The sequence below is a fragment of the Haliotis cracherodii genome, unplaced genomic scaffold (assembly GCF_022045235.1).
Source record: "Haliotis cracherodii isolate W230 unplaced genomic scaffold, xgHalCrac1.p SCAF_6, whole genome shotgun sequence".
NCBI lineage: Eukaryota > Metazoa > Mollusca > Gastropoda > Lepetellida > Haliotidae > Haliotis > Haliotis cracherodii.
Window position 1 is genome coordinate 25,565,768 of NW_027266319.1, and position 14,648 is coordinate 25,580,415.

The following is a 14,648-nucleotide window of genomic DNA, read 5'->3' on the forward strand; positions in this document are numbered from 1 at the left end:
ACGTTAACAGGCCACAATCATATAACTGGAATTTTGCTGCGGTGATAAACAAACAAACAAACAAACAAACAAACCATTGATGGTTCCCAGGACCCCATTGCTTGTCTTAAGTGTCGACTAAATGCAATTGGGTGGTCAGACTTGGTGACTTTGCAGATCGTACGCTGATGGTTTGGAGAATTGCTCCTGTTTCCAGGTTGCTGGTTTGCCTGACCCTGACAATATTATTTAGGTGCCAGTGATTCAGCTGGAATGTGTAGACTGCAGTGCTTACCAACATTCAGTCCATCCGTCACTCACTCAGTATCATTAAGCATCAAGCTGGATATATAAGGATAATGTAAGCCTAGTGCAAAACGCAATACCAAACTGTTAGCTGAGCATATTTAGTGTTTACTTTATTCAGTATCTCAAGTAGGGTATAAGTAATTTATACCAATACTAGCTACAGATTGTCGGTCAAAAGTATGGCTATTATTCTTTGAACATAGATTTTTGGACAGCGTTGAACAATTTAAGTTTTGTCTTTGATTATATTAACAACAAAATTCATTATTGTTTTAAGATAAGCATCTGGCTGATGTTTTCATTCGAAAATACCTGCCAGTCGTCTTGGAAACCCTGCACCTGAATCAGGATGTGCCGAGTGTCGTGTGCAAGACTCTGGATATATTTTACACTGTAGCTCAGGACCGTGAGTCACACGCCCATGTTAGAAGTGATTCTCTCCTCCCAGCAGCTGGTGTGTGCACATCTCACCCCTCTAGGAACATCACATGCACATCAATGCCATGCACTGTTTGTTTGCCTTGGGTCTTGGGTCGAAGAATCAATGTCATCGTGCTTCTCAATGTGATAGGTGACATCAATGTGCAAAGTTGCATCCCTTGGTCTTGCTAGGTTCCTATGATTATTGGTTTGAATCCCAGATTCCCAGATTCCCAGATTCATCTGATTTATGACCCTAGATTTCTTACCTTCTTACCTGTGGGTTTCACCAAAGTGGAAAACTTCTTTGATCTGCATCACGCCTGCATACTTCACATACTTTTAATTTTATAATTATATAAAATTATGTTTCTGGTGATCAAGCCAACAACCATTTCACTTAAGACCCAAAATGTTTTATTACAGATGGGATTGCGCATCAGAATTGGTGGTCATTTCAGCTGCAGCATAAAACAGCATTCTTTCCTTCACTTCATTGGCTCAAGAACATCACATTTTCATCAATAACTTAAAATAACTTTAAAAAATAAAATTTATTTGTAATTTGACCAACAATGATCTGTCTTCAACTGCCTCATATCGTAATAGTAGTTGGGGTTTTTGGGGGTATATATTCAAAAAAAATTAAATTGTTTTTATAAGTTGTTTTAATATTTTTATGACTACATTTGTAAATATGCCTGTTACTGGTTAACTGACCATTTGGCTTGACACCAAAAACATTTAATAGATCTGTTTCAAGTCAAGAAAGGACATCAGAGTGTATATCACACAAGACCAATTTTTATTTTTTTATTTTATTATTATTTTTTTTAATTTTCTTGGTCGCTGTGTTCGTCAGGGGCTAAATAACCGAATGCAATTATTGTCCAGGTGGTTTTGAAGTTCATAACCAAAGTAAACTTTGTAATAACAGTTTGAGAAAAAGTTCAAATGAATAGTTGCTGAAGTTATACTTATTTTCTAACTCAGGATTCAACAGTGTATTACTTTCAACATAACAGATTAAAGGCTTGCTAGAAGAATACATTTTATTTGTTTTATTTGACATGGCTTCTGAATTGTGTAAAAGGATGTCAAAATTCTCATTTCCAATCTTCGTAAGTTTCTTGCATATCTGAACACCTACTGTCAGTATAGTTGTACTTAGGTTGGCAAGGACATGTATAATTTATCAGATTTATTTATTGCATGGATGACACTGTCCATTACACATTTTTATGCACATTTATCTTCCCATTTGATAGGTAAATTAAATTGCGTGTTCTGATCAATGTTAATTATGTTTTTGCTGACAGTCACTTGCGTTTTTTGATCTTGTGGTGTGGTGTGGTGTATTTATTGACTTGCCATTGTAACAGTATGTTTACTACTAGTGTTAATCACATGCTTTGAATAAATGCATATAGAATGATAACCTATCCATCAAGTTATGATTATGAGTAAAGGATGAAAATTAAATGCGGGTTGTAAGAATCTAGAGTGCTTTCAGCCAATGTAGCATCACATTTAAGTGTGTCATTTGTTAATTCCCTTTGCCCTGAACTCACTGCCACCTGTGATGTCACGCATTGTTTGTCGGCACAGAATATGTCCATGAATCGTGATTCTGCTACATGTTGGTGTACTTCCTGCTCACTCTGTGTGTTTCCATCGTTCAATGTGCAGCATGAGATTGCTGGCACCCACAATCCTCAAAGCTTCTCCAGCAAGTGCAGCCCTTCGTAATATGGTGTGGACAATGTTAGCAACAGTGTGTTATAAGGATATCAATGTCAGATTGCTGAATAGCGAGAAGAATTACTGTCACAAGTTCTGTATCTTACTTCATGCACAGTCAAGCTCCACATTCTACATGTAATGAATATGCAAAAATTATAAGCAGTGTTTACAGGATATAGACACATCATATGGTTGCAGATCTTTAAACAGAGCCATCTGGACTATCACACTTGTTTCCTTGTACATACTGATGGTCCTCCTGTCCTGTATGTGACACAGTCCTCCTGTCCTGTATGTGACACAGTCCTCCTGTCCTGTATGTGACACAGTCCTCATGTCCTGTATGTGACACAGTCCTCCTGTCCTGTATATAACACAGTCCTCCTGTCCTGTATATGACACAGTCCTCTTGTCCTGTATGTAACAGTCCTCCTGTCCTGTATATGACACAGTCCTCCTGTCCTGTATGTGACACAGTCGTCCTGTCCTGTATATAACACAGTTCTCCTGTCCTGTATGTGACACAGTCCTCCTGTATGTGACACAGTCCTCCTGTCTTGTATGTGACACAGTCCTCCTGTCTTGTATGTGACACAGTCCTCCTGTCTTGTATGTGACACAGTCCTCCTGTCTTTTATGTAACACAGTCCTCCTGTCCTGTATATGACACAGTCCTCCTGTCCTGTATGTGACACAGTCCTCTTGTCCTGTATGTGACAGTCCTCCTGTCTTGTATGTAACACAGTCCTCCTGTCCTGTATGTGACACAGTCCTCTTGTCCTGTATGTGACAGTCCTCCTGTCTTGTATGTGACACAGTCCTCCTGTCCTGTATGTAACACAGTCCTCCTGTCTTTTATGTAACACAGTCCTCCTGTCCTGTATGTGACACAGTCCTCCTATCCTGTATGTGACACAGTCCTCTTGTCCTGTTTGTGACAGTCCTCCTGTCTTGTATGTAACACAGTCCTCCTGTCCTGTATGTGACACAGTCCTCCTGTCCTGTATGTAACACAGTCCTCCTGTCCTGTATATGATACAGTCCTTCTGTCCGGTATATGACACAGTCCTCCTGTCCTGTATGTGACACAGTCCTCCTGTCCTGTATATGACACAGTCCTCCTGTCCTGTATATAACACAGTCCTCCTGTCCTGTATGTGACACAGTCCTCCTGTCCTGTATATAACATAGTCCTCCTGTCCTGTATGTGACACAGTCCTCCTGTCCTGTATATGACACAGTCCTCCTGTCCTGTAAGTGACACAGTTCTCCTGTCCTGTATGTAACACAGTCCTCCTGTCCTGTATATGACACAGTCCTCCTGTCCTGTATATGACACAGTCCTCCTGTCCTGTATGTAACACAGTTCTCCTGTCCTGTATATGACACAGTCCTCCTGTCCTGTATGTGACACAGTCCTCCTGTCCTGTATATGTCACAGTCCTCCTGTCCTGTATATAACACAGTCCTCCTGTCCTGTATGTGACACAGTCCTCCTGTCCTGTATATAACACAGTCCTCCTGTCCTGTATGTAACACAGTCCTCCTGTCCTGTATGTGACACAGTCCTCCTGTCCTGTATATAATACAGTTCTCCTGTCCTGTATGTAACACAGTCCTCCTGTCCTGTATGTGACACAGTCCTCCTGTCCTGTATATAATACAGTTCTCCTGTCCTGTATATAACACAGTCCTCCTGTCCTGTATATAACACAGTCCTCCTGTCCTGTATGTGACACAGTCCTCCTGTCCTGTATATAACACAGTCCTCCTGTCCTGTATGTAACACAGTCCCCCTGTCCTGTATGTGACACAGTCCTCCTGTCCTGTATATAACAAAGTTCTCCTGTCCTGTATGTAACACAGTCCTCCTGTCCTGTATATGACAAAGTCCTCCTGTCCTGTATGTAACAGTTATCCTGTCCTGTATGTGACACAGTCCTCCTGTCCTGTATGTGACACAGTCCTCCTGTCCTGTATATAACACAGTCCTCCTGTCCTGTATATGGCACAGTCCTCTTGTCCTGTATGTAACAGTCCTCCTGTCCTGTATATGACACAGTCCTCTTGTCCTGTATATAACACAGTCCTCCTGTCCTGTATGTGACACAGTCCTCCTGTCCTGTATGTGACACAGTCGTCCTGTCCTGTATATAACACAGTTCTCCTGTCCTGTATGTGACACAGTCCTCCTGTATGTGACACAGTCCTCTTGTCCTGTATATAACACAGTCCTCCTGTCTTGTATGTGACACAGTCCTCCTGTCTTGTATGTGACACAGTTCTCCTGTCCTGTATGTGACACAGTCCTGCTGTCCTGTATGTAACACAGTCCTCCTGTCCTGTATATAACACAGTCCTCCTGTCCTGTATGTGACACAGTCTTCCTGTCCTGTATGTAACACAGTCCTCCTGTCCTGTATGTGACACAGTCCTCCTGTCCTGTATATAATACAGTTCTCCTGTCCTGTATGTAACACAGTCCTCCTGTCCTGTATGTGACACAGTCCTCCTGTCCTGTATATAATACAGTTCTCCTGTCCTGTATATAACACAGTCCTCCTGTCCTGTATATAACACAGTCCTCCTGTCCTGTATGTGACACAGTCCTCCTGTCCTGTATATAACACAGTCCTCCTGTCCTGTATGTAACACAGTCCCCCTGTCCTGTATGTGACACAGTCCTCCTGTCCTGTATATAACAAAGTTCTCCTGTCCTGTATGTAACACAGTCCTCCTGTCCTGTATATGACAAAGTCCTCCTGTCCTGTATGTAACAGTTATCCTGTCCTGTATGTGACACAGTCCTCATGTCCTGTATGTGACACAGTCCTCCTGTCCTGTATATAACACAGTCCTCCTGTCCTGTATATGGCACAGTCCTCTTGTCCTGTATGTAACAGTCCTCCTGTCCTGTATATGACACAGTCCTCTTGTCCTGTATATAACACAGTCCTCCTGTCCTGTATGTGACACAGTCCTCCTGTCCTGTATGTGACACAGTCGTCCTGTCCTGTATATAACACAGTTCTCCTGTCCTGTATGTGACACAGTCCTCCTGTATGTGACACAGTCCTCTTGTCCTGTATATAACACAGTCCTCCTGTCTTGTATGTGACACAGTCCTCCTGTCTTGTATGTGACACAGTTCTCCTGTCCTGTATGTGACACAGTCCTGCTGTCCTGTATGTAACACAGTCCTCCTGTCCTGTATATAACACAGTCCTCCTGTCCTGTATGTGACACAGTCTTCCTGTCCTGTATGTAACACAGTCCTCCTGTCCTGTATGTGACACAGTCCTCCTGTCTTGTATATAACACAGTCCTCCTGTCTTGTATATAACACAGTCCTCCTGTCCTGTATGTGACACAGTCCTCCTGTCCTGTATATGACTCAGTCTTTCTGTTGGCTCCAGAGCGCCTGTGTAACATCCTGGAGGAGGACCTGATTCACGAGAAGATCATGCCCTATGTGAAGATCGACATCGGCAATGAGGACATCCTAGAGGCCAGCCTCAAGCTGCTGCACCTGATGTTCAACGATGGTAACAGAGGCAGCCTTGTCATGTGCTTCTTGAGTGTTCAGGCAGTAGATTTTGTATTATTTCCTAAGTATACATGTTCAATGCCCTTGGAATACTAGAGATCTGCCGTAAAAAAATTATAAAGTTCTATCTAAAAAACACTATTTCTATATTCGATTAATAATGCAAGCATGTTTGACAAGATAAAATTATGCTAATACCGAATACATAGCTTGACACTCAATGGCATTACATTACTTCAGTACCAGAAAGGACAATCAGAAATTTCTTTACCGAAAACCAAGGATAAAAGCCAAAAGAAGGAAATGTATCGGTATAATATTAGAACATTTTCCTTGGAGTCTTTTACAAGTTTTTCAACTTTTCCATGCATGTCTCTTGTTACTGGTATAAGCAGGGGATCCCGGTTCGCCCCGATTATGTTTCTAGGTGTGTCAGCACCATACCCGTGCTTGTGGGTTTCACCAAAGTGGTAAACGTCTGAGACCTGCATCACTTCGGGCTTTCCTACCACATTAAGCTGACACGCCGTAACATAACTGGAATACTGTTAAGGGCGGTGTTAAAGCCAACTCACTCACTCACTATAAACAGAGAATTTGTGAGGCTACAAACGCCTATTGTGATGGATTCTGACCATCATGTTTTTGTCACTGAGATACTGTGTGTTGTCCTCACCAGCCAAGGTGGTGGCGTCAGCGGTGAAGATGGGGTTCATCAAGGACTCCCTGGTGCCAGTGATGCTGGGGAAGCCTGCCAATGAGACCATACAGGTGGCAGGACTGCACATGTTCAGAATGGCAGGTGAGTGCAAGTACTGCTGCAGCACAACTAATCATCAAGAGTATTCAGAGACAAACATCGTTGGATGATAAAGGACCTTTTTCGCCAACAGCATCTGCATGTTAGAAATGAGCAAACACTTAAATGTACGTACTGGTATTACGTGTATAGCAACACCAAATGTATATATGCTAAAATAAGTCAAAAAGATAATTTTAAGTGTTTGTTGTTTAACGCTGCACTTATCAATATTCCAGCTATATGGCAGCAGTCTGTGTAGAGCAGTGTTTGTCTTATATTCAAACATGAGATAGTCTATTGGTCAAGTGACAGCCTCTGTGGTCTTGTGGTAGAGCATCCGCCCGGAGAGCTGAAGGTCCAAGGTTCGATCCCGGCCGCGTCATACCAAAAGACGTGAAAAGATGGTACTTGTTGTTACCCTGTTTAGCGTGCGGCATTATGGGGCTAAAATAAGGACTGGTCAGCTCAGAGTCAGTATACTGTGTCTGAGTAGGGTATTCATGTTAAACTGCGGCTTGGTATCTCAGTGGGCTAGCACTATATATTGGCATCAGTGCGGACTAGTACAAGCAGCCACACACACACGTGCATGCACATTGCTATATAAGTGCAATAATCTTGGACGCGACATTAAACCCAATTTGACCTCACTTCACCGACATATCTCTTCTGTGCTGCTTCAGTAAAAGATCAGTAATATACACAGGTAAATGTGGACTCTCATGTCTACTGTCAGTCTCAGAAGGGGTGCTTATAAAGATGACCTCCTGAGTGAGTGAGTTAAGAATCGTCGCATTGGCAATATTTCAGCCATGTTGTGATATGACTCACTGATTGGTCTAGGAGTTGTACAGGGGCTGCTTATTATAGCAGGGCACTTAATACGGTGATTACAGTAGATATTGGTGAGGTCAGCTGTCAACTGGTTGGTAAAATTCTTATGACCATTACTTGGTCATTTTTGTTAAAAGGGTAATGAAATTTGGTTTGTGTTCAGTTAGTACTCCGGCGAAACATGCATGATCTGCTTTCCCCAAAAATATTTTAATTTTTGGTTTCATTTGACGTTTGCACTTCGAACATTTCCTCACACTCCAAACATTATCTCCTCAGAAACCACTGGATCAATGAAGCTTAAACTTAACATGATTGTTCACACCAATTCTGATGCCACCTAAATTTATTTAAGAGTTTTTTTTATCTGACTCTCAATGTGGTAATTTTCACAGTAGCCCTAATGAAAAATCTATTTATGGCCATTTCTAGGCTATTTGTATTCAAAACCTTATGAACTCTGGTATTTGTTTAATATATTTTGGGACTCAAGACAAGATTTTACTTTTTGACCTTTTCATGACCATACTTTGTATTCTCTGAAGGAGATGTACTTGCATATATGTTTCTTCTTATGGTAATAAAATATTTTTGTTCAAATAATTTGATTTTAGTGTCAGTTTTTAGTCCTCAGTATCTATGCCGAAAATAATTTAATATCAGTGCTGACAGCAAATTTTGTTGAGCATAAAGGTAAGCTACAGTGTCCTTGGCACTGTGTCTACACCTTCAGGTGAGAATTTCATGCCTTGTTTCACTAATAGTAATACTGACAAGTGTGACATAATGATAGTCGCCATACATTATGTGCTACTGTGTTCAAAACTAATATTAATAAATATAAAAATGACTATTTTTTATCTTTTGAAATCAGGGATGAGTTGATAGATGTACAGAAATGTGACTTGATACTTGAATTTGAGGTTAATTTAGTTTACAAGAAAACTATTACAAGTTCTAAGTGTGGTAATATGTAACAATTTCTGTACAAATGTTTCAGCCGTGGCTTTGTTTGAGGACCATGGCACAATGGACATGGCCTTCCAATGGCTGAAGGTCATCTATATGGGCATGTCCAAACTCATGGACTGTCCAGCAGTGCAGGTCAGTAGAAGCACACATCTACACAGGTAAATCTTAGAATGGTGGTGGATGCACATCCATGATAGCAGAATATGGACTCAAATATCTCCTCAGAGCACACTCATACATAACAGTTTGAGTCACCGAAAACACAGCAAAATACTTATGTCAACAATAAATACACTTGTGAAAAACAAACATTTGTCTACAGAACATTTAAATGCCCATTATATATAGAGCCAGGAATTGAAACTTTATGACCCTTACTTGACCTTGATAGTGCATTTCTGGGCAAGAAAAAATGTCAGCTGAAATCCTTACTGACTAAATATGTAAAATTACGCAGATAGTGCACTACCTAGTTAATGGAAATTAGGAATATTTTCTCTGTATTTGGTGACAGTAAATTTTTTTTCATGAAAAGCCACCATTATCTGTGTTTCTCCAGGAAGCCGGTTGTCTGGCTCTGTGTGAGCTGCTGGCATGGAAGTCAGAAGCCTACATGTGGATTGGGGAGAGCTCGGAACTCAAACAGTGAGTATATTGTCCACCATGCAACGTGAGCCCTCTGTGTGGGTGTTGTACTCCCTAACATATAGTGTCTGAAGTTACGTGTATGAATACAATATTGAGAAGGCGATGAGTATAGGTTGCTAGAGTTTAGAAGGGGATGAGTATAGAATGATAGAGCTGAGAAAGGGATGAGTATCGGATGATAGAGCTGAGAAGGGGATGAGTATTGGGTGGTAGAGCTGAGAAGGGGATGAGTATCGGATGATAGAGCTGAGAAGGGGATGAGTATTGGATGATAGAGCTGAGAAGGCGATGAGTATTGGATGATAGAGCTGAGAAGGTGATGAGTATCGGATGATAGAGCTGAGAAGGGGATGAGTACAGGTTGCTAGAGCTGAGAAGGGGATGAGTATCGGATGATAGAGCTGAGAAGGAGATGAGTACAGGTTGCTAGAGCTGAGAAGGGGATGAGTATCGGATGATAAAGCTGAGAAGGAGATGAGTATTGGATGATAGAGCTGAGAAGGAGATGAGTATTGGATGATAGAGCTGAGAAGGAGATGAGTATCGGATGATAGAGCTGAGAAGGGGATGAGTATCGGATGATAGAGCTGAGAAGGTGATGAGTATTGGATGATAGAGCTGAGAAGGCGATGAGTATTGGATGATAGAGCTGAGAAGGAGATGAGTATTGGATGATAGAGCTGAGAAGGGGATGAGTATAGGTTGCGAGAGCTGAGAAGGAGATGAGTATAGGCTGCTGGAGCTGAGAAGGGGATGAGTATAGGTTGATAGAGCTGAGAAGGGGATGAGTATAGGTTGCTAGAGCTGAGAAGGAGATGAGTACAGGCTGCTAGAGCTGAGAAGGAGATGAGTAAACATTTGAACCCACGGTCATAGGTTTCCGGCACACAGCCAAAGGACTAAATCAATATAAGCAACCCCTAAAAGCCCCCTCTTGGGTTGCACACACCACTTTCACCCTTCTCGGAATACACTAAATGGTCCGGCCAGGCCCGTGTGCGAAATACACTGCAGACGGAAAGCGCACGTTAAATCTTCTATATCAGTCAGTCAGCCAAAGGACACAACTCTGCACAGTGAATGGTGATGTCTCACATGACTGCGCTAATGAGGTGAGGTGAAGAGGAGTTGGCGTGTGTGTGAGCCTGTTTGTCTGTTCCAGGGACCCCCTGCACACTCTGTGTCTTGGCGCTGTGTTGATGGGCCGGAGGGAGCTGACTGTCTTCACTGCCGCATGTAGCGCCTTCTATCATCTCACTGCTGATAATGGTGAATATGTTCAAGATTGTTGCACTCATTACCTCATCCTTGATCGTCCATATTATTGTTACACAAGATGATTTAAATATATTTCTATTTGATAAATGAATCTGGATTGGTAAACAAGTCATCTAACCAATACCGCTCCAGTGCAAAGTAATAGAAACAAAATTATATTTATCAAGTAATATTGTTACATGTTGGTTATATATATACATTAAAACAGACCAAACGTGAGTGGTCATCAGTTTGGTGCAGTTGATGGAGAGGTGTTCAATTATGAAGAAAAGCAAGTCATTAATTATTTAATACTTGTTACTTATCTTAAAGTAAGACCTCTAAATCTTAAGTTGTTACATCAGTGCAAATCTACCAGAACGTTCAAAGCACCAAATTCAAAATATCTAAGTTGACAGATTTTGTGTCATTTCCATTCATTTCCATTCCAATAAATCACTGAATTTAAACTGGATCCTTTAAAAAAGAAAAACGAATCCTTTCTTAATATATTGTGGTAAGGGCATGTGAAAAAATAATGCAGTATATCTTCAAAGGGATAGCCACAAGAGCATGATGCAGAATCTGGTACCATGGTTTAATTTGAAATGTGTGTTTGTAACATTGTCCAACTTTCAGAATCCTTTGACTTTTCCAATTGTTTCTACTTTAGTTACCGTATTCGACGTAATAAGCGCCCAGGGTGCTCTCAAAATTAGAAATAGGGGGCTCTTATTAGAATATAATTTTGGTGAGAAACAATATGAAACAGAGTTGAAAGATCGTCAATTTCGTGGTTTATGCCGACAGCCTGTAATGATACAAAAGAAAAGTCTGTGTGTATTATACACGACAGATATATTTTCCAGAATTTTATTGCCCATTATTAAGGGTGCATATAACACAGGAGTGCGTATTATGCATGAATAAATAAGTCTTGTGTACATTGATCAATCGGAAGTGGTGCTAATTGGCATTATTCGCTAGCCAATATATTAGCAAATATGGCCATGGGTGCTTATTAGAGCAGGGCACTTATTACGTCAAATACAGAATTCTATCAGGTAACGTATTCCAATTATAATTGGTATATGGTAGGAATGACTTGGCATAGCATCCTGTTCCACATCTTATAGCCTGTATATTAGATTGATTTCTTAATAGGTAATCACTTACAGCAGAGACGTTTTGTGGAATAAGGCCAGAAAGATAATCAGGTGTTACACAGATTCACTATAATCATGTGAAAAATGGGTGCACTCTAATTGTTAGAGTGGTATATGTATGCATATCTTACTTTGGGAAAGTGAGTGAATGCTTTTCACTGCCAGGGCGGCCAGGTAGCCTAGTGGTTAAAGCGTTCACTTGTCACACCGAAGACCCAGGTTCGATTCCCGACATGGGTACAATGTGTGAAGCCCATTTCTGGTGTCGCCCGCCGTGATATTGCTGGAATATTGCTAAAAAGGGTGTAAAACCATACTCACTCACTCACTCACACACTCACTCACTTTTCGCTGCAGTCAACAACATTCAAGCAATCGCATGGTTTATGTTCCAGACGGACTGTGCAAATGTCTGATGGAGAAGAACGCCCACATCGCTGTCCTGGAGGGCATCGCTGTCCACATCACTGATCCATCAGCCATGGCTGCCGCTTGTCGTGCACTACGAGGACTCAGCATTTTCCAGTATGTGGGCATCATGTCAAGCTCATTGAAATAAGAGCTGCCGCTAAACTAAGTTCTGAGGACATCCCATTACGGGTCACTGTCTGATTTTCATGACCTTGGCAACATCTATGTCGATCAGTGCTACAGTACATTCATTGATTGTGTTTGTTTGAATAGAATGTATGTTTATAACAAGTTAGTTCATTTTTATATCTGTTGTGAATGTTTCTTTCAGTGATGAGCACAAACAAGCTATATCAGAACAAGACAAAACGCTCGTCTATTTAACCAAAATTCTCAGGACTTTCCAAAACGATGCCAATGTTCAAAGTGAAGCAATTAGCACTGTAGCTTGTCTAGCAGATGTGGGTGAGTATGCATAGTTAAGTCATCTTTTGTTTGTTGTTTAACGCAACACTTGGCAATATTCCAGCTATGACGACGTCAGTAAATAATCATAAAAATCATCCATTATGTTGCCAGTCTTAAGAAAAGCGTAGCTTTCTAACCTTGAATCCCACAGAGCTGAATGCCTGTTGCGGGTTTAAATAGATAGATTCATACATGAATGTGCAGGACATGTGTTTAACCTTTGGCAATGTCACTCTTACCCATAGATCCAGACAAGATTACCTTGACTTACAAAAGTGGAGGCCCATGGGACCCCGAATAATTAATTTTTAGGGTCCTTGCAGGTAGAATGTAGTGTACTGTACATTTAGATAATTACTTGAGAGCCTGGAATGAATCAATGATCATGTGGACAGTGATCGATGGATGAAATGACCGACACCGATAACTGCTCTTCATGCACTGTATAGGTACAGTGAATATTATTGTGCATCTCTCTGGACAAAGTATATTTTTTTCTGCGTCCAACCTCAACATTTGTCCATACTGGACTCACATTAGTGCGTCGCGTAAAACTTTCGCTCCATATATGTTATGTATCCGTGTAAAATTCATTTGTGTTGTTTGCGTAAAAAATAGCACAACACAGTGCGTACTTAACCAAAGTATCTTTTTCAGCTTGACTAGCTGTATTTCCTTATGTATGTATTACTGATAGAATGCAGGCATCACATTGATGACCTCTGCTACAATAAAAAAAGGAGCTACGCCTGTATTGTAACTATGACCATCTTGTGTGTATTCTTTAACTTGTTTCGAGAGGAACATTAATAGTGTGTTTATTTAGCAATGTGACACACAATGTACCGGGCGCCTTGTTTACAGGTTTCTCCGTAGTTTTTATGCTGTTCATAGTTATCAATTTTTGGGTTGTTTTTTTTCAGATGTGTTTAGACATCTTTGTTTTCTGAAAAAAATCCATAAAAGAATCCTTGTTGCCATGGAGATGTTTCCTGCTAATGAAATCCTCCAAGAGGCTTGCATTGAAGCACTGGCAGTTCTTGGTGGCGCAGGTACGTTATCGCATTAGATAACCAGAAACCCCTTCTACATATTCCACGGACATATTTATACACCCAAGAGCAGGCGTTATCTTCCTCGCATCCCAGTGATGTAGGTTAGCCGTGAATCAAGAGTCTGCTCGTCACGCCGAATGCCAGGGTTCGATTCTCAGACTATATTCTTATTGTTTTATCTTGTAGTTAAGTGATTTTAAAAAAAAGATAGGTACTCATATATTTATGCGAATCTGTTATCAAGATAAGGGATTTTCCCACATTTTTATGATAAGGTGTTAATTTGGTGATGTACACATACCACTCAACTTTTGATAGGGATTATCAGATATATCATTCTATTTAGATATACACTTGACATGTTATGAAAATCAGTCATGTTTATCATGGAAAGATAAAAATATCCTCATCAAAAGTTGAATAGTAGACTTAACAAGTGTAGCTAGGGAAATACAATGCAAAGTAATCACCTTCTTGTTTTAGATTGATAGAAAGATTAAATCATTTTGATTTTGTAAGTGCATATTTTAGAAACGTTAAATTCTCTGATTACAACCCCCACAGACTTCCTGATGCTGTGACAGATTTGGAGCTGTTTGTTCTACTTCCCCTACTGAGCCTGTCCTTGAGAAAAACTGTTTCTCATCATCAAGTATTTAGAACATGCAGTGGGGATACTTATCTCACCTGACTGAAAGTTAGACCATGTGTTGACCGTACACCTATATTCTCACAAGAGACGTATTTGGCTCTGTAAACTTATTCTCCCCAAGTGGTTCTAAACTTCGGCATGTTTATCATCATAACAACATCAAATTTTGTACAAATCATTAGATTTTTCTGTTACTGTTTACACATCAGTATTTATGTAGAACATATTTGAATATCAATGCTGACAGCAACTCTTTTACATGTACAGGTGAGCTACAGTGCCTGTGGCACTACTTCTTTTTTTCAGGCAGTTTCAAATAATGACAAATTTCCCAGGTAGTTTCATTACAAGTTCCGCAGTGTGTTCATCCTTGTGAACCTGTCTG

At 40.7% G+C, this 14,648-nt stretch overlaps 1 protein-coding gene across 1 annotated transcript in view; it reads left to right on the forward strand.

The window, feature by feature from the left end:
- Positions 1 to 14,648, forward strand: part of LOC139445203 (leucine-rich repeat serine/threonine-protein kinase 2-like) — a 137,775-nt gene that overhangs the window by 12,375 nt on the left and 110,752 nt on the right. The window contains exons 7-14 of the mRNA XM_071226334.1: positions 5,868 to 5,996; positions 6,678 to 6,800; positions 8,635 to 8,738; positions 9,166 to 9,251; positions 10,417 to 10,523; positions 12,073 to 12,202; positions 12,420 to 12,553; positions 13,480 to 13,608. Coding sequence (XP_071082435.1) covers positions 5,868 to 5,996; positions 6,678 to 6,800; positions 8,635 to 8,738; positions 9,166 to 9,251; positions 10,417 to 10,523; positions 12,073 to 12,202; positions 12,420 to 12,553; positions 13,480 to 13,608 — 942 coding nt within the window. The remainder of the gene's footprint in view (positions 1 to 5,867; positions 5,997 to 6,677; positions 6,801 to 8,634; positions 8,739 to 9,165; positions 9,252 to 10,416; positions 10,524 to 12,072; positions 12,203 to 12,419; positions 12,554 to 13,479; positions 13,609 to 14,648) is intronic.